The 19,381-nt window shown below is 41.9% G+C and overlaps 1 protein-coding gene across 7 annotated transcripts in view; it reads left to right on the top strand.

Moving 5' to 3' along the window:
• Positions 1–16,626: 16,626 nt before the first annotated feature.
• Positions 16,627–19,381, top strand: part of TTC1 (tetratricopeptide repeat domain 1) — a 33,508-nt gene continuing 30,753 nt past the window's right edge. For 4 of the 7 annotated variants that reach the window (XM_027465317.3, XM_027465311.3, XM_027465315.3 and 1 more), the window contains exons 1-2: positions 16,822–16,979; positions 17,248–17,598. In XM_027465317.3, the coding sequence (XP_027321118.1) occupies positions 17,257–17,598 (342 nt within the window). In that variant the 5' untranslated portion in view covers positions 16,822–16,979; positions 17,248–17,256. Of the gene's footprint in view, positions 16,980–17,001; positions 17,167–17,247; positions 17,599–19,381 lie in introns of those variants that run through there. The other 3 variants (XM_027465314.3, XM_027465313.3, XM_005009308.6) reach the window with 3 other exon arrangements.

The following is a 19,381-nucleotide window of genomic DNA, read 5'->3' as shown; positions in this document are numbered from 1 at the left end:
TTAAGTTGACAGGAATGGATGTGGCTTGTGGTTAGATTAAATATCTCCCAGCTCACTGAGCAAAGATAGGAAAGTCATGTTCCAAGGTCTTCCCATGGTCATATGTTATAGTGAGAACCATATAAGTACATTTGGAGTCTTACCCTGATCCCACTATAGTTATGGCAAATCTCCTATTTAAATAATGCCATTTTGAAGGGAAGGCTGTAATTTCCTCTTAACAGGATTATGCTTATGAAATTTTAAAGTACTGTAAGACAGATAAACAGACTCGTGTTCACATATCGAGGTTCCCATAAAGAATATTTTATCTACCTATGATATACTAGTATGGAGTTATCATCTTTGAGCCTCTATGTGGGAGAGAACTGTATTTTTAATATCTGCTATAATTTTTGGAGGGAACCCACAGAAGTCCTTAAAAGTTAATGTTAATTGAAAATAAATTTGCGTAACCACCTGACAGCACAATTCAGCTAAATTTATGTATCATCCCTGCACATTTTTTATATATAATATTACAAAACCTGCAAGGAAAGTTCCCATACCTTTTTTTTTTTTTTTAATTTACAAAAAGCAAGTCTCTGTTATTTTAGTACTGAAAAGACAGCTTTCCCTGAATACTGTAACTGATCAGGAAGAAAAGATATGCATCAACACCATGCTCATCCATGCCATTTACAATAGCCAGTGCCCCTAATCTTATGAATCATAGGCCAAAATCCTCAGAGTGCCAAAAACCCCAAGACACGTGTCCTATAAGACTTAGAGAATGGAGAAGAGAAGCCATTCACAGGCAGACTGTAATATTTTTCCCGAAAGATCTACTGTTCTTCTAAAGGTTTGGGCTGAGAAGGCTACTGGGCTCTGCAGGAACAGCAATATAGACTCATCTATCCCTGCTACTATGCTTGCTCTCATAGCCAGCTACAGCACCACTGATCTTCACATCATAAAGTTTTACTTAGCATCAGAGGCATATTTGAACTGCATGCAAAATGTATGAGGCCTAAGAGCCACAAGACCTCTCCCCTGCAGTGCTTCCCTTTCTCAAGCCCAAGCCCGCCAAGTATATTAAGACCATCCTGCCTGGGGACATGAGGAAGTTATACTGCTTTGACAAGAAACAGGAAACTAAGGGAAGGGGCTTTTGGAATCTCTAATACTAGGGAAAACAAGAAAGTGAAAAAAGTTTATTGAAGTTGGAAATAATCATAGGCAATCAAAACAAATATATTCTGTTATCTCTAAGACAGATATTTCCATCAGATTCATTTTTCTTAGTATATTCATTAGGCCACATCCTATGATGATCCTAAGGGATCATCTCCAAAACACATTTCTCTTCTGGAAGATTTTTTTCCAGGTCACAAACATATCGCACCCGTGCCAGGCTCTCCACAGCCATACATAACATTACATGATATTTCCATAACTAATAGACCACTGTTCATCTTCAAAGTTCTTTACCTTTCACCTCATCAGTTCCTATTTTTGTAAGTTTTCATACAGCCTGTTCTTTTACTGAGCAACGCTGCACCAGTGGGAACCAACCAGTGCAAGTTTGCTAAAAGCACGTAAGACTTCAAAAGAGTCGTGTCACATCTGCTCATATGTAGAGCTTACTTCATCTCCAGCCACAGCTTCAATGAAGATACAGGCAACCATAGTGATCGTTAATACAGGAAAAAAAGTAATGCACGCATCATTGAGGCTTACAGAAGAGAAAGACTGCCATACTCACCTTAAAATATGAAATCCTTGCAAGGCCACCTGATTTCTCTAGAATGAATCCATTCTAAATGTCTTTATTTTTGCTACTGGTATCTTCTATGACTGCCAAGCCAAATGAGACCGTACAAATCACCATCATCCATTAGTCCTTCACCTGTAGCAATGTTTGCCTTTAAAGGAAAAACTATTTGGGTCAGGGCATCATCATCAAACCCTGTGGGACACGCCCGTATTAGCCCATTTTTTTAGTACAGCCAAAATTCACTCGACAATCAGAACATCCAAAATCTAGTGAAATGGCAATTGGAACACCATGGCACTCTATCAGATACGACTACAGTCTGTCATGCATATTTTTTTTCTGCATAATAACAGACCTGCTCATTAACCCATTTTGTGGGCAAAAAGCTTTGCCTCCAAAGAGGAGTTGCTGCCATTTAGCACAGAAGTTGCTCGTAAAACACTGTGAATTTCTCCAGGTTAAGCTACTGCGTGGAGCTTAATCACTAACTAGAGGTTTGTACAAAGCCATTCAGTTGAGAGGCACAGCTGTAATGGCTCACAGAGTATTGTTACAGCCCAGCTGCACATAAATTAAACCTATTAGGCTTCAGTGCACTCAGCTATCATGAAAATGCTTATTTTTGAAAAGAGTTATGGTAAAATCAATCCAACTGAATAAGACTGAAACTCTAGAGCATTCTACATTCTTTAGTCTTTGGAAATGCAGTTTTCTATTATCTTTTCAAGTGTGACAGGAAGAGGAGAGGGGACATTAATATTATAAAGTGCAGTTCTAGCCTGGAAAATGCAAAAATAGTAACTTTCTGTTGAACAGACATGCTCCTTGTTCTCAGTCAGTGCGCTTGACTTTCACCTGACACAAATGAGCATAAAACTGCACATCACAAGAGATGATAATCCACAGCAGATATGGTATGAAAGTATTGGTATACTAACAACTGCTTATTTCTGTCAGTAACCACAAACTAGCCAGCTTATTCCCAAGAGAATAAACTGGACTCTGTTTTGGTACACTCTACAGCAGATACACTTACCTTAATTCCGTATCAGGCTTGCAGTGCTATGACTCACACACTTCATCAAGCAGAAGATGGTACTGTGGGGATGATGCATCATACAAAGAAATGTCATTTTCATCTTGAATTAGTAAAAAGGATACAGCTACACGAAGTGTAGCTACATGAAGTCACATAGTGATGTGACTACATCACTAACATGAAGTCACATAGTGATAGTTTTAGTCACTTTAATGTAACCAAAAAACGTTTCTGCCCACCAAGATTTTTCTGGGTCTTGAAGTAGTACTAGTTACCTTCAATGTGAAGCATATTATAATGCAAAAGGTAAATCATGGTTAACAAGACCAGGAAAAACACCCGATGCAATAACATAGTGGTCAGCATTTAGGAAAATTGCAGCCTCTGCATGTGTTTTTTTTTTAACATTTCACCTGCAGGGTGTATAATATAGTCTGCACAGACACTGCACAGAGCAAAGAACAGTACTCCTCCCTCTCAGATGTTTGCTGACTATAGCCTGGCACATGCATTCTCCAGAATCCCACGAGGCCTAGGAAAGTTTGTGTTTCTTTTTTGCTAGTTGGCGGAGACATTGCTGTTATTTTATTGATCACATCCATTGGAATATGGCGACGTCCATCCTGCCATTTTACCCCCAAGAACTGGATTTCCTGTGCAGGCCCCTTGACCTTGCTCTGTTTAATGGCAAAACCAGCTTTCAGGAGAATTTGGATTATTTTCTTCCCTTTCTCAAAAACTTCTGCTGTGTTGCCCCACACGAGGATGTCGTCAATGTGCTGAAGGTGCTCAGGGGCTCCCTCTTGCTCCAGCGCAGACTGGATCAGTCCATGGCAAATGGTAGGGCTGTGTTTCCACCCCTGGGGCAGCCGATTCCAGGTGTATTGGATGCCCCTCCAAGTGAAAGCAAACTGCGGCCTGCATGCTGCTGCCAAAGGGATGGAGAAAAATGCATTAGCAATATCAATTGTGGCGTACCACTTGGCTGCCTTTGACTCTAGTTCGTACTGAAGTTCTAGCATGTCCGGCACTGCAGCACTCAGTGGTGGCGTGACTTCATTCAGGCCTCGGTAGTCCACTGTTAGCCTCCACTCGCCATTAGACTTTCGTACTGGCCATATAGGACTATTAAAGGGTGAGCGAGTCTTGCTGATTACTCCCTGACTCTCCAGTCAGTGAACCAACACATGGATGGGAATCAGGGAGTCTCGGTTGGTGCGAAATTGCCGTCGGTGCACCGTTGTAGTAGCAATTGGTACCTGTTGTTCTTCAGCCTTCAGCAATCCTACAACAGAAGGGTCTTCTGAAAGGCCAGGCAGGGTAAACAGCTGCCTAATCTTCTCTGTGCTCAAAGCAGCTATGCCAAAAGCCCACCGGTATCCTTTTGGATCCTTGAAGTACCCTCTCTTGAGATAGTCTATGCCAAGGATACACGGAGCCTCTGGGCCAGTCACAATGGGATGCTTTTGCCACTCATTCCCAGTTAGACTCACTTCAGCTTCCAGTACAGATAGTTGTTGGGATCCCCCTGTCACTCCAGAGATACAGGTGAGTTCTGTCCCTTGGTAGCCTGATGGTATTAAGGTACATTGTGCGCCAGTGTCCACTAGAGCTTTGTATTCTTGTGGTTCTGATGTGCCAGGCCATCGGATCCACACAGCCCAATAAATCCGGTTATCCCTCTCCTCTACCTGGCCAGAGGCAGGGCCCCTCTAGTCCTGGCTGGAGCGTCTGCCACTTAATTCTTGCAAATGAGAGGTAGAGGTCTCTTCATCAGGGTCAAGAATAACATCAGCTCTTCTACTGCCTCTGGGGTACTGCCCAATAGAAACTGGAGCAGCATTTCTCTTAGGAGCCCCTCTTCTTGCTGCTGTATTTCCTTTCAGTTCACGTACCCGAGCAGCTAGGGTTGAAGTAGGTACACCATCCCATTTCCTCATATCTTCCCCATGGTCACGCAGATAAAACCACAAGGTGCCACAAGGTGGTGTATGTCTTGGGTACTCTCTCTCTTGAGCAGGCGAATGCTGATTCTTAGTGGCTGAAGTATCACTCTGTCTAAATGAGGGGGAATATACTCGTTCCACAAGCTTGTCAAGTCCTTTAGACAGTTTCTCCACAGCTGAGACACAGGACTGTAGCGGAGCAGAGAGATTGTCTTCATATTTTTGAAGCTGGCAGGACAGACAGATCATACATTCTTGGTCCCATCCCCTCATCCCAGTGAATTGCTGCCAGGGTACTGGCATGTGCTGATGGTGCACTCCGCACAAATTTACGCCACATGGATGTTGTGCACTGGACTTCATCGGGGTCTTGAGGTGTCTGGGCATTGTCCAAATCACTATAAATCATCTCCCGCACAGCTAATTCCCGCAGATGCTGGAGACCTTTATCTATAGTGGTCCACTTGCCTATGTGATATACAATATCTTCCTTATGGGGATATCTTTCTCTCATAGCTGCCAGGAGTCGTCTCCAGAGGCTGAGGGCCTGTGCTCCTCTCCCGATTACTTTGTCGATTACTCTTTCTCTAAAGAGGGATCCCAGCTGCTTGGCTTCATTGCCTTCTAATTGTAGGCTATTGGCCCCAGCATCCCAGCATCGGAGCAGCCAAGTGAGGATGTGTTCACCTGGGCGTCGACCATAATCCTTTCGTATTTCTCGCATCTCACTCAGGGATAAGGATCGAGTGATTTCTGATTCCTTTATGATTTCCGTCTCGTCTTCCTGCTGTTTTTGTGATGGCTCTGCTTTAGAGGTGCCTGCCATTTCCCCTTCTCCCTCCTTCTTAGGAGAGGCTTCTTCCCTTACTAAACGAGCTGACCTCCATTTCCATTGTTTTGACTTGACTATGGGGGCGACTGATACCAAGCGTGTGTTACTTGGTCATCAGATTCAGAGACTTCCTCCCTCTCTTCAAGTTGCTGGATGATGTTAAACAGTGTTTGATAGGAATAAGCCAGGACCCAGCACAATGCTGCAAGCTGTCATTCTCCGGCATTATCAGGGTCGGGACATACAACTCTCAAACATTCTACCAAGTTTTTAGGATTTAGCACTTGCTCAGGGGTGAAGTTCAAAACTATTGGAGGAGACACTCGTGACAGGTATCTGCTAACATCATCCCACACACCTTGCCACTCACCACAAGACTGTTTCGGGACAGATTCCCAAGTAAGTTTTCTAAACAATCGACTAATCTTAGAGAGAAAATGAAACCTGCTGTTCAGAATTAGAAATAGCAATACATGGGTTACAGATGGATCTTCAAAATACTCCCAAACTGTTGTAATTAGCCCACTGTGAAAGAAGGGAAAGGTACCATTCCTAATATTATTAATAAACTGGTGTCCAGATGAGAAAAGGAAGGCAGTGTAGTTCTGAATATTCTCTGAAAGATAGCTTCCATGGGACCCAAATGATAACAGCGCAGAGCCTGAATTCCAGATTAAAACCAAGGTCAGTGCTTGGCAGCACAGCGAATTAAAAAAAGTGAACACAGATTGTAGCACTTGGTCGGATCGGATATATAGGAGAAAGGAGAATATGACACGGATTGCATGACATAGGAACAAAGCTATTATTATTAACAGGGCAATGGACATGGTTACTAGCAAGCGTGTTAGTTATATGCATTTAATCAATTCTATTGTTATCTCAACCCTTCGAGCCCCACATTGGGTGCCAAAAAGGACTGTGGTGGTTTTACCATGCTGGGCAGCTAAACCCCACAACCGCTCTCTCACTCCCCCTCCTTTAGATGAGGAGGGGGAGAAGTAAAGCAAAGTACAACTCATGGGTTGAGATAAGGATAATTTAATTAAAGGGAAATAATTATTAAAGGAAAATAATTATAATAATTAAATGAAGACTACCATGAACTAAACAATTTAACTAAGGGGAAATAAAAAGGGAAAGGGGAAAAGGGAGGGGAAAAGGAAAAATAAAATGAAGGGAGGAAAACAAACAAACAAAATAAATGAAAGCTATATGGAAGTGCAGAGGAAAGAAATTACTCTCTACTTCCCACAAATGAACGATGATTGACCACGTCCTTGAAGCAAGGCCTCAACGCACGCAGCCGGTGTTCGAGAGGAGGACCGACGTCTTCTCAACGAGAGCCCACCCTTCCCCTCTTCTTCCTGTTTCCACCTTTTATTGCTGAGTGTGACATCACATGGTATGGAATATCCCTTTGAGTGGTTTAGGTCAGCTGCCCTAGTGATGTTTCTCTGCTCACTTTTTGCCCATCCCCTAGGAGGGTTAGAGAAAGGCCCAATACTGTGCCACTACTGCTCAGCAGCAGACACAACACTGGTGTGATAACACTGCTGTTCCAGCTACAAGTACAGAGTACGGCACTGTATGGGCTGCTGCCGGGAAAGTTAACATTCCAGCCAGACCCAGTACAGTGCACAGCACTAATGACATATCCTCCTCTGGCACAATGCATCTTGAGGTCCCAGCTATACATGCTACAGAAGCATGGCTTCTACAGGAAACATCCACCAAAACGTTTTCTCTAGGGTTTAAGGCACTCCCCAGAGTGATGGGAAAATTGAAGCCAAGGGTCTCTCTTACAGAATGACTGCTATGCTAGTTGCCATTCTGTTCTGTTCTTTAAAAAGAAAATTCTTTTTAAGAAATGGAAGAGAACAAACTGGAAAACTCTCCCCTATAAAGAACAGTTGAAAGTGCTTACCCTCAGCAAAAGTATCTAGACTGTGGATCCTAAGCATTTGCAGAATTCAAGGTCCTTGAACAAGGCCCTTTCGGGATTCCTCGTCTCCTTCCAGCATGTCCTAGTGCGTGCCAGCAGACATCCTTCAGCTTAGCGCATGTTTCAGGGAGCACGTGTTAGATCCCACTGTCAAACAACTCTCTCCATGCATTGCATAGGACCCATAGACAATAGTATTTCATTATGTTTTGTTAGCATCCTAGATAATCTTTATTTATGCATGGATATTTTTTATTAACAAATATTTTTCCACACACTTGTCCTGCAAAAGTATAATACTTTCTAGAAGACCTATGCATAGCATTCAGCAAATATATTAAGTATGAAGGAAAACCTCCAAAGGCTCACAGAAGAAAGAAGAGAAGCTATTTTACATATAAGTGCCTCACTGGAGCCATCTGCTCACTAACATTACAAACAGACAGAAATTATTTACCTTTTTAAGCTCTCTCTATCCATTACTTACTATTTTAGGTTTGTATACATATATACACAAACAACTCTAAATTCCTTCATTATTCTCTCGGGAAGCGTAATTATTGGTTTGTCTATGAAATGAGAGAGAAATTTCTCTCTGAATGCATAGTAATCAAAGCATCATTAACCATGCTATCTGTGGTAAAAGTGGTTAAACAACCAACAAATTTCATATACATTGAACAGTATATAACATTTTCTGAGAAACACAGAATGAAATCTAGATATAAAAACAGATGTGGTTTAGCCCATTCATAGAAAATTCTAGATTCAGGAAGATGGTCCTTATTCCAATATCTTATGCAAAGCTGTTTTCACCTTGGTTATGGATGAAAACATGGATATGTATGTAAGTTTGTGAATAATATATGGCTCATTAACTTGCATGAAGCTTTACCCTGGCATTTTAAAGAACTGAGGCTTACACAGTCATGCTGAATCCATCTGTCAGCTTCCTTTCCCATCCTCTTCTCATTAGCCTTTGAACCTCTTCATTGATTTCTACCAAATTGAACCAGAAAATAAATTAAGAAAGATTATCAATTCCATATTATGAAAATTGGTGGCAGAGTAGAAGGGACCCAAACTAGTGTCTTCTCTCAGATGAAGACCTTTGTAAGTCTGTCCCTTGATCACTCTCAAAGCCTGCTGGCTACTTAAGCTTGTATATGCTGACTAGCTAGTCAGCACACATACAGCCCTGAAGCAGCTAAGCCACATGCTCCCATTTGCCTGATGAAACAGGGCAATGTGGAACAGGGCATGTTGACAACATGGAAGACAAATGAAGGCGCTGAAAACGCTAAGTGAAACAGAAAAGTGTTACGAAATAAAGGTCACAAATCCACAGGAAATCAGCCCTTTTTATACTAATAGTCACTGGAAAACTTGTTATAACACATTTATCTGACTGGTTTATAATTAAAACAAGCGTAGTGTTCCTGTAGAGAAAAGCAGGACTATTATGTCCATTTACATCACTATATGTTAACTAATGCATCAGCATTCCTCTGTTCTCTCATCTTAGTTGTAAAAGCATGAAGTTAGGTTCAATTTATACTCAGTTGCAATCTATGGTTTGGCTTTTTCCTCAAATATCCATAATTTTAGGAAGATCATACTCAAAACTGAATGCACAGTTCTAATAAGGTATGTATCAGAAACATTTTTTCCTACTTTTTTAATCATTCACAATGATGTGCTTATCACTGGTTTTAATCAAGCACTGGGATAATGGTAAAACTGCATTTTTTTATTTATTCTTGTAACCAGTGAACTCTACAGAGATTACAAACATGTCTCAGAAATTTCATTTTTCCATTAGCACCACTTGGGGTGTAAGTCTGAAACCAAGTGAAAAAGCAGTATGTTGTTGCGTTAAGGGGTGTAGCTGATTAACTGTTATGAGTCCAGTCAGATTCAGGGTACTGAACCATCACAACCACAGATTCACTAATAATGCATTAACCCATATGGGTCTGGTCGGATTCAGAGCAGTGAACTGACTCGGTCACGGATTCACCAATAATGTATAGCCACCCTTACTCTAGTCACATTCAATGAGAACTTTCACGGCTAGGAACAATGCAGTTAAGTGCAATTTATTACAGCAACAGGTACACAGGTTCTTTGGATTGCAGGCGATAGTTACTGTCTGCAAAAGCGAGCCAGCATGCATGAAATACAAAGGTGCGCAGCCTGGAAATTAACGTGTTAAACGGCACAAAGACTCTATAGAGATTTCTAAGTTTCCACAGTGACACACAGTATAACCAAGTGTTCAGATCTCACCCAAAGGTGTCCCAATGGGGGGGGGGAAGAGAGGCTCAGCCTGTCAACTGATCCCAGGGGTCAGAAGGTCCTCAGAATGGTATCTCCCCCAACAGTAATATCTTCCCCACTATCCCCACTCTCTTAGGCCAATTTAAATTATTTTCTACCTTTTAGGTGGAGCTTGAGTGACTCTAGTCGAGCATATCTTAGTTAGGACTGGTGAAAAATTTTCCTCTCTCTGTTTAAAGTAATAGGCTCCAAGAAATTCAGAGCGCATGCTCAGTGAGGGGTGGTCGCACCTTGTAGGTGGGTAGCTTTTGGGATGGAGGTGTGTTTTGGTATTATAATGATATTATAATGAGCAAAAGTACACTAGAGTACAGCATTTGTCAAAACATGACAGGTTGTTGGTTCAGGGTAGCAAAAAGTGTAGCTTATCAGTCGTGGTGTGCACAAGAAGAATCGAGTCCCCACCTGATCACAGAGCCTAGTTGTGGTGTCTCCACTCCACTTTACACTCCTTAGAGCTAAATCTGCTGACCAGCTGTGAGAGCCACAGATTACAGTTTGGGAATTCCTGAATTATATGTCCTCAGAGGGTTGTTTATAGTAGTCTGAACCCCTCCATTTTTTAGTGTTTAGTATTGTCATTGTTGGCCACTAGATGAATCAGTGACTTCACACACAATGGTAAATCCTGTTTTAGACGCTCTAATTATGTGAATTGGCATAGTTTTGAGATCTAATGAGACAAATTCATTAACACGGGCTGAATAACAAGCATCTTGCTCTACAAATCATGTAAACAATGATAAAGACAAAGAATAGTATTAATTAACAGGCTGGGATTTTATTTTATACTCACTGAATTTGAGTCAAAATGAAAACAATAGGTATTGGCATAAGGTCTTTCAGGTAACTGGAAGATGACAGGGAAAGGAAATCTAGTGTCGTTACTGGAAATTTCTGATGTTAAAATATAATAGCTCGACCAGCGAAGAACAATATGCCTATTTATTGATTTCCATCCATTTTATAGGACTTCAGCCAAGGCATGGATAAAAAGAGAATGGACAGTCTAAATGAGTAAGTGTCCTTCACAGTTTCTTGAATAAATCAAACTAAAAAGTAGATGTAGTAGAACTTTAACTTATAACTAATTAAAAACCCTGTAATTGCCTGTTTCAATTAAATCTTCAGCCTTGATTTCCATGAGAACTGCATCAGGTTTACAAAGAACAGGGAACTTCAGCATTGAAAATCCAACATCGCCACCTACTGGACTTCTATTCCAGTTGGGGTTCACAAATACTGTACTCCAGCTCAGAATTTGCTGGAGTTTACATACTAATTCAGCCTCTTTAACAGTGAATCAGGAAGATCTTTTCTTAAGGCAGCAAGCGTGTCTCCCAGAAGTGATGAGTTCACAGAGCTCAGCTGGTTTTGTCTAAGAAAAATGTTTATTTTCCACAGTAAAATCCATGAATTAAAGCTAAGATTTGCAAGATTACATTTTAAAAAGTCAGCTAGTTGAACTCTGCAAGTACCTTTAAAAAAAAATACCCTCCTTAAAATGTAAGCATCTAAAGCCACAATTTAGTTTCCATAGAAATTCATGTCTTAAAATTTTATTCTGTGTGGGTTTTGTTTTGTTTTGTTTTGAACAGAAAATGCTGTACAGGCAACTCAGAACTAAAACCTATTTAAAAAACTATAGCTGCTTCCAGAGATAACATGCATTCTTTTAGGAGAAACTCTCTTATTTAGCCTTCATTTCTAAAATAATTTGCTTCCTGTGTAACATATACAGGTTTATTAACATCCTGAAAAAAGAAAGAGAAGCTACAGTCTTGAATGTTGAATTTCAGCAGCACACACTGTACTTTACTTCCACACATGCCCACTGGCCTACCTGCAGCCCAGCAGCACCTCAGGCAGTCCGGTGCCAGCGCTGCTGCCACATGGCTTGAAGCTCCTTAAGGCTTCGACACCCACACAATAAACTCTTGTATGCCCGTTCACTTACGTTATTCCTGTTTTAAAAAACACCAATTTGATTTTTTTCCTCAAGTAATACATGCTTTTAACATACATCAGAAATGACCACCAGCAGATATACTTTATAAAATTGGCTGTAAATTTGGCCATTTTCACCAAACAATAAATGTTCCTGCTTTCATGATTGAGACCTGACCAGGATCCTACTGCAACATGTAAACTGAGAGGAGCTGCATGAGCAAGATGAGCAAAAGAACAAGCCTGGGTCAGGTTGCTTGGAAAAGGCCTTTTCAATAGGCAGAACTCAGAACCCCAAAATGCTCTGGTCCTGCAGTGCTCCTCCTGTAAATCTCACACATTCTGTGACAAACAAGAAACACCGACATGCATACACAGCACCCACTATGTGGGCCTCACGCTGGCCCTACCTTGTGAATCTTCTGCTTTAAATGTTAGTATTTGAGAAAGTTTGAAGCCTGCAACATTCAAATGCATACCCTCGTAGTCTTTGGCTGCTTGGTTAGAGGTTTGGTTCTGTCTACTGCTAAAATTCAAAGCTTCCTGAAGGCCCAGAGTTGAAATTCCTGAACACCTTTAATATTTTACGAAACAAACGAGTTCAGGATCACCCCAAACTTACATAGGAAAATCCATATATTCCTGAGTGATATGAATACAAATTGTTTATCAGATAAGGGAGCTCAGAACATGAATAAGTAACAGTTCATGGAAACTTAGAAAAACAACACAGCTTTCTGGAATGAAATATTAGAAAATCGTTATCCACAAAGAGAAATGTTTAATAGATTGGTATCAAGTCTGCAGGATGGAGTGCAAGATTTAACGAGCAAAAAGCTGTTGTTTTTTTTTACCACAAAACAAACAAAATGCTTTAAGGATGACTTTTCAAAATGCACGGATATCTGTTTTTTATGGTCAGCTTTCTCCCTTTCTCATATAAATCAGACAAATGAATAAACAAATGAATTTCATCACTAAACTCTCACCCAGTGGGTCCCTCAGATCACCGTAGTTGTTCATACAGATTAGATGCCTAGTTACATACAGAGCTGTCTTGAAAATCTGGCCATAAATACTGGAGCTACAATCTCCCAGTGTGAGATTTAGTGTCAGGTACTATTCTCAGGAGTTTGTTCAGCAGAAAATCATCTGGTCTTCAGTACTTAAAGCTATTTTATGTCTACTAGTAGGTTTTATGAACATTTTACCCTTGGAAATAAAAGAAATTCTGACCATCTTTGGTCTTGCTAGAAGATGCTTGAGTCAACTCAAGGGTATTGGGACATGAATTTCCATAACTTTACTGAAAGAGCAGAGACGTTTCACCAAATGCCAACTTGGCATTGCTGCAAAATAGAGTAACTACTATCAATTCTAAAAATGGGATTTTAACAATCTAAAATGCTCTACACTTCCCTGCTGCCCTCTTGTCTTCTGTAATAGCAATGACAGCTGTAAAAGATAGGCAAAATCTAAAGGAGTAAAATCTAAGAACTAAAGAGTAAAATATATATATATATACACAATCTAGTAGAAAACTTTCAAGTTAGAAACAAAAGAATATAAATCTTTCATATTCATCCCTTTTTTTCTTTCAGCACTACTGAGAAAGTTAACGCTAACTCAACAGTCTTCACTTCCTGCAGCTCGTCTTTTCACACACTACACTGCACTTGACTCAGTTTATCATGCCAGATAACATCATCCTCCTCAGGCTGTGGGTTTGTGAAGAAACAGAAAAAGTTTGGAAAGACAAAGAAGGTCTTGGTGGAAGAAAGTACTGAGATATAGACTCTTTCTCTGACTTTTGCCTCTTCAGCTTACGTCTGGCTCAAGAAAAGTGTTGTAATATTAAAATGTTTCACCTGAGGTACTTAGTGACCCTGCATTTTGCTGCATGCTTACCCCAGGGAGGTAATCCCATTTAAAACAGGGAGTGAACCTCAACAAGACCTGTTGAAGCTTCCATTGCTCAACTTTTATCCAAACATATCTACTTATGCAGGATTATATGTTCCTGATTTTTTCAACAGCTGTTCACTTAAATAAACGTCACTGCTCTGAAAAATCCGCTAGCACCAAGAAGATTAAATAAATCTTATTGATACTAAGATTTCATTTTTTGTTTATGTGTATGTAGCTTCAGCTATTCATACACTTCTACTTAAAGGAATGAATTACAGATTCTAAAAGGTGGATTGAGGCAGTAACGTGTTCTGTTTGAACAAGTAATATTTAGCATCAAAAGCTGACAACTGCCCTATAACCTCCAGGGTAGGTGTTTCTTACTAAAATGTGTATATTTGAAGATACTAGAAGAGAATTTATTTCTTTGTTTTCCAAGCATAAATCAACCTATGAACACAGCACTTCTCTAAAGTTTCAAGTGCAATGAAGAGAAAGTGAGACATACAGTTGTCAGCGCTCAGGAACCTTAAGGACAAAAGTCACACGCACTGACTATGTTGGTACATCATGAGGAGTTGGAGTCTTTCAGCTCATTTGCCAGCTGGAGGACTGGCCCCCTGCAGAATGCAGAGAGCCCCTCATGTTCTTCTGGTGGCTTCATCCCCTGGACACCAGTGAACTCTCTGGGCTTCCACTCCACAGTGGCATTGAGGGACAGTTCTAGACAAGTGGTATTTGAAGATTTTCACTGAGCTGCATGTGCTCATGGCTAACATCAACAATCATAAACTGTAGTCCCTTCTGCTAAAAAGGATGCCTAGGGACACCCCCATCTTTAATGGACTAGGACCCTTGGAAAGCTTGCCCTTCTTGCTAGATTTAGAGCAAAGATTCATGAGAAAATGAATTCATGAGAAACCCTTGATGCCCAGTATTATTCTCAACAGTACAGTTCTTTTGGGGGATGGAACCCTGTGTCTTCTTTCCCCTCGCTACAAGAAGGACATCGAGGTGCTTGAGCGGGTCCAGAGAAGGGCGACGAAGCTGGTGAGGGGTCTGGAGAACAAGTCCTACGAGGAACGGCTGAGGGAGCTGGGCTTGTTCAGCCTGGAGAAGAGGAGGCTCAGGGGCGACCTTATTGCTCTCTATAGGTACATTAAAGGAGGCTGTAGCGAGGTGGGGGTTGGTCTGTTCTCCCACATGCCTGGTGACAGGACGAGGGGGAATGAGCTAAAGTTGCTCCAGGGGAGTTTTAGGTTAGATGTTAGGAAGAACTTCTTTACCGAAAGGGTTGTTAGGCACTGGAACAGGCTGCCCAGGGAAGTGGTGGAGTCACCATCCCTGGAAGTCTTTAAAAGACGTTTAGATGTAAAGCTTAGGGATATGGTTTAGTGGGGACTGTTAGTGTTAGGTCAGAGGTTGGACTCGATGATCTTGAGGTCTCTTCCAACCTAGAAATTCTGTGATTCTGTGATTCTTCCCAAACCCCTGTGCTCTTTGCACAGCCAGGGGAGTTTTAAATAGCATTTTATCCAATTTAAAACTGCAGAGCTTGATTTTGTACCACAACTGTAATTTCTTTCTCCCTTTTCAAATGAAACGATATTTAACAGGATAGCATAAAGGTTCAGAAATATTTTTTTACATAAACCAGAATAAATTACAGTGCTAGCAGAACAGCAAAAAGACACATTTTTGTGGGCTAAATCACTACAGCTGGGATGTTGCAGAATGCTGAATCTACTTTTTTATCCAGAGAGAGGAGAAAAAAAATCAGCCATAGACTTTTTGTTTGCTTTCACTGTAACTAGCCAACTTACTGCTTCTTGCCAATTTACTGCAAAGTGCTTCAATACAATTTAATGCCCACATCCATTACTGATACCAACACATTCGGTTACTAGAAATGTTCATCTAGAAGCCCAAATCAAACCAATGAAGACCAAAGATGAATCTAGTATCTAGATCTTCAATTTTTACTTTAACTTTGAAATGCTGAACAACCCTCAGGCCCTTCAGACTTGAATCAGTGTGGTGACATTTAGAATTCTGGAAGACAGGACAGGTCTCAAAATATTCTTAAGGACCTGTCTCCTCCCCAGGATGCTCATGTGTGCTAGATACGCTTCAGTCCACCAGTGGAGATCTGGAGATTTAATATTTTCTTGGTCTTTTTAACAACTATGTGTGAAAACATAAAGAGCTGGCTCAGCTTTAATAGTCTCAGCATATTTTGCCATGATATAAAGGCAAAGAAGAAAGGGAATCCCCTTCCTCATAAAAGACCAATTACCTTTTATTTTTTTAAGAACCCATATTCACTGAGGCTTCTCCTCAATCACATCCTGCTGATCAGGACAAATTCTACCCAATATGAATCTGGAACATATCTCTATATGTTGCAGAGATCTTTTAGTTGTTGAAAAGCTTGCTGAAAAACTGCTTAGAGCAATGAAAGCCTCATTATACATGCCGACTGCCTCATGGCTTGGCACAGCGATTTTCAATAAAAAGGCGCTGCCTCACATACTTTTCCCTAAGTCAAAACTTGTAGAAAAGTCAGTTTTGTTTCTAAGTTTGAGGTGCAACACTTGTGTGGTACGGAATGACTGGATGCAAAGCAAAGTGACAGAGGGCTTTATTCCAGTGCTTAGTTACACAGAATTTGTTTTCCACATGCTACTGGAATAAAAGATAAATAAACCTCAAGTGCATCACGCAGCCAACCAGTTCCGGGTGCCCTGCAGGCGGTACAGCCGTGACATGCCACACAGCTGTCCTGAGGGCCCGAGCCCTCTTGCTGCCCACCCACCGGGCCCTCCCTATTTCCCTCCAGCCCTCCCCCAGGCCTTATTTGTGGCCTCACCACGGCCGGGGCCCTGACGGAGCTCTGACTCAGGCTCTACACGGCGTTACCCAGGGCTCTCGGGGCTGTAACGCCCCCTCTCACCCCCCAGCCTAAGGGCTCCCTCCCCTCCCCTGCCCTCCGCTCCCGCCGGCGGGCCCGCGGGCCGAGAACTACAAATCCCAGCAAACCTCAGAAGCCGAGACCCCGTCAGCCCGTAGCGACTACAAGCCCCAGTAAGCCCCGCGCGCACCGCCCCCTTTCTACTGGCTGGCCCAGAGGCAGGAAGCGCCCCGCGAGGTGAGGCGGGTGCGGAGGAAGCCGGAAGAGAAGGCGCAGGTCGGGGCCTGGGGGCGGCCGGGCCCGGTGCAGGCCGTGCCGGGGTGGCCGTGGGGGTGGCCGGGCCCCCGGGCTGCAGGTGGGCGCGGTGGGGTCCTGCTGCCGGACGGCCGGGGCCTGGGCTTGGGGCTTAACGGGGGTGTGGCGGCAGAGCGGTGCCCCCCTCAGCTGTGTGGCGGCTGGGAGGGATGTCTGCTGGTGTCCTCCCCTAGAGGGGCTATGGGTTCCGTCGGGTGATGTCATCTGTTAATAGCTCGGTTCTTTAGGTGCGTTTATAAGCATTCTAGATACTTGTTTGCTGTATTGGGTGATTTCTTTCTCGTTTCTAAAAATCTAACCTTTCCAAGGACTCTGACATGGAACAGTTTAAAGATGGAAGCCCGCCTGAAGAATTACTTGGTCACTTAAAGCTTTCTGATCAGAAGGCATCGCAGAGCACCAGCTCGTTGGCTTCTGGCCCTAAAGATATCCACAATCCCCAAAATATGGGAAGTGGCTATGCAGCATCTTCAACCAAAGATCCCACGATAGCAGATGAGTGTTTCCATGACTGTCATGACTCCTTTGAAGTGAAAGAACCTGTACTGGATGATGAAGGGAATATACAGAGTGACGAGAATAGTACAAGGAAGCAGACAGAACTAGATGAAGAATACTTACTGGAACTAGAAAAAGATATGCCAGAGGAAGAAAAACAGGTAATTCAAAGTACCCACATTGAATATAAGAAGATACCTTTTCAGTGTCACTTCTCTGAATGGTCTGTGACCAGCATGAAAATGGACCTTTAAAACTCTTGTATGTGACTAATGTTAGTGTTCCCAGTTTCTTTTTGGTACCTATTATTTTGTTAGTTTTGCTTACTGCTGCTAATCATCACATTCTGTCGCAGGTTTTTATCTACTTTCACCAGTGTGTAAGGTTGCTGTGACTTAAGACAGTTTATAAGAAACAAAATTTTCCCTGTTTCACATTGTTGAGTTGTGCATTATTTGTTTTCCCCAGATTATCTGCAGAATGCTTTCCAAAAACTCAGGGAGGGAGGGGTTTCAGATACTTTTGATATCTGAAAGGCTAGTTGGTGTATTAGTGTTTTGGGATTAATGTTGAAATTTATCCCTATAGATTATTGAGGCTTTAAACAAAATGCTTTAACTGTTTTTGTTTGTTTTCAATGTTGGGCAAAATGCTTGGGTAGCAGGCTGTGTGAGCTTGTGAGGAATAATGAAATAGGCTTGAGGGTTTGTTCAGCAGCCTCTAAAAGTGTCTATGCCACAGTAAGTCTGTGTGAACCAGTTGGTGTGACCCTTAGTCAGTGGTGTTACTTGATAGCCATTAGCTTTCAAGGTTCTAGGGTATTATGGTCATCATATAATTAGATTAAAAAAACTTCTTGCAACTTGAATTTGTGAATGGTGAGGAAGTAAAAATACTAAACCAAAACCTTATCCAGCCTCTTAAAACCTGATTGCATTACCCAGATGAGCAGTTAATTATACTAATAACTGACATATTGATGAAAAATACTCATATATTTATTGGCAATTAGGTCAGAACTCCACCTTTTCCCCCATTGTAATTTCAGGTGAGGGGAAGACTTCAGCAAACTTCATTTTATAGTCCTATAGGCATGAATGTAAAGCCTCTAGGGAGAGAGTACCTAAAGAGGGCCTATAGGAAAGCTGGAGAGGAACTTTTATCAGAAAATGTAGGGATAGAACAAGGGGTAAAGGCTTAGAACTAAGAGAGGATAGGTTTAGGCTGGACATGAGAAAGAAAATAGTTTCTATGAGGGTGCTGAGGTCCTGACCCAGGCTGCCCAGAGAAGCTGTGGCTACCCCATTCCTGGCAGTGCTCAAGGCCAGGCTGGATGGGGCCTTGGGGCAACTCAAGGTGTGGTGGGAGGTGTCCCTGCTGTGACAGGGGGGTGGAATTTGGTGCTCCTCAAGGTCACTTCCACCCCAAACCATTCTGTGGTCTTATTTCTATAAGAGGGATAGAGTCCTTACTGGAAGTAGGTGCACAGCTTGGATCATAGATAGCATTGCATAATTGATTATAATGAGGGATGGAGAGAGTTGAGCAAGGAATGAGAGGGTAGGCTCCATCTCCAGAAAACATTACTTCACAGGGGAAGATAGTGTACTGAATGGCTTGTTTCAGAAACTCCTAAATCATCATTACCAATGGTAATGGACGTGGGCTATCAAAATCAGGAAAAGAAGAAATGAAGTGTCATATTGTTTAAGTGCATAAAATATGAATGTGTCAGTGAATGTATAGGGGCTTGGTACTTCTTTTGTACAGGAAGGCTGGTCCTTTCTTATTCAACTCACTTAATAAAGCTGTGCCACTATTAACTGTTGACTATCCCTGTCTATGTTATGTAAGTAAATAACAGATGTCTGTATGTTGCCCCCAAAAAACTTGGAAAGAGCGAGGGGCTAGGCAGTAACTTGACTATACCGTGGTCTTACTGTC

This window comes from Anas platyrhynchos, chromosome 14 (assembly GCF_047663525.1).
Source record: "Anas platyrhynchos isolate ZD024472 breed Pekin duck chromosome 14, IASCAAS_PekinDuck_T2T, whole genome shotgun sequence".
Taxonomy (NCBI): domain Eukaryota; kingdom Metazoa; phylum Chordata; class Aves; order Anseriformes; family Anatidae; genus Anas; species Anas platyrhynchos.
Note: the sequence above shows the minus strand (reverse complement) of the source record. Positions and strands in the feature narration are given on the sequence as shown.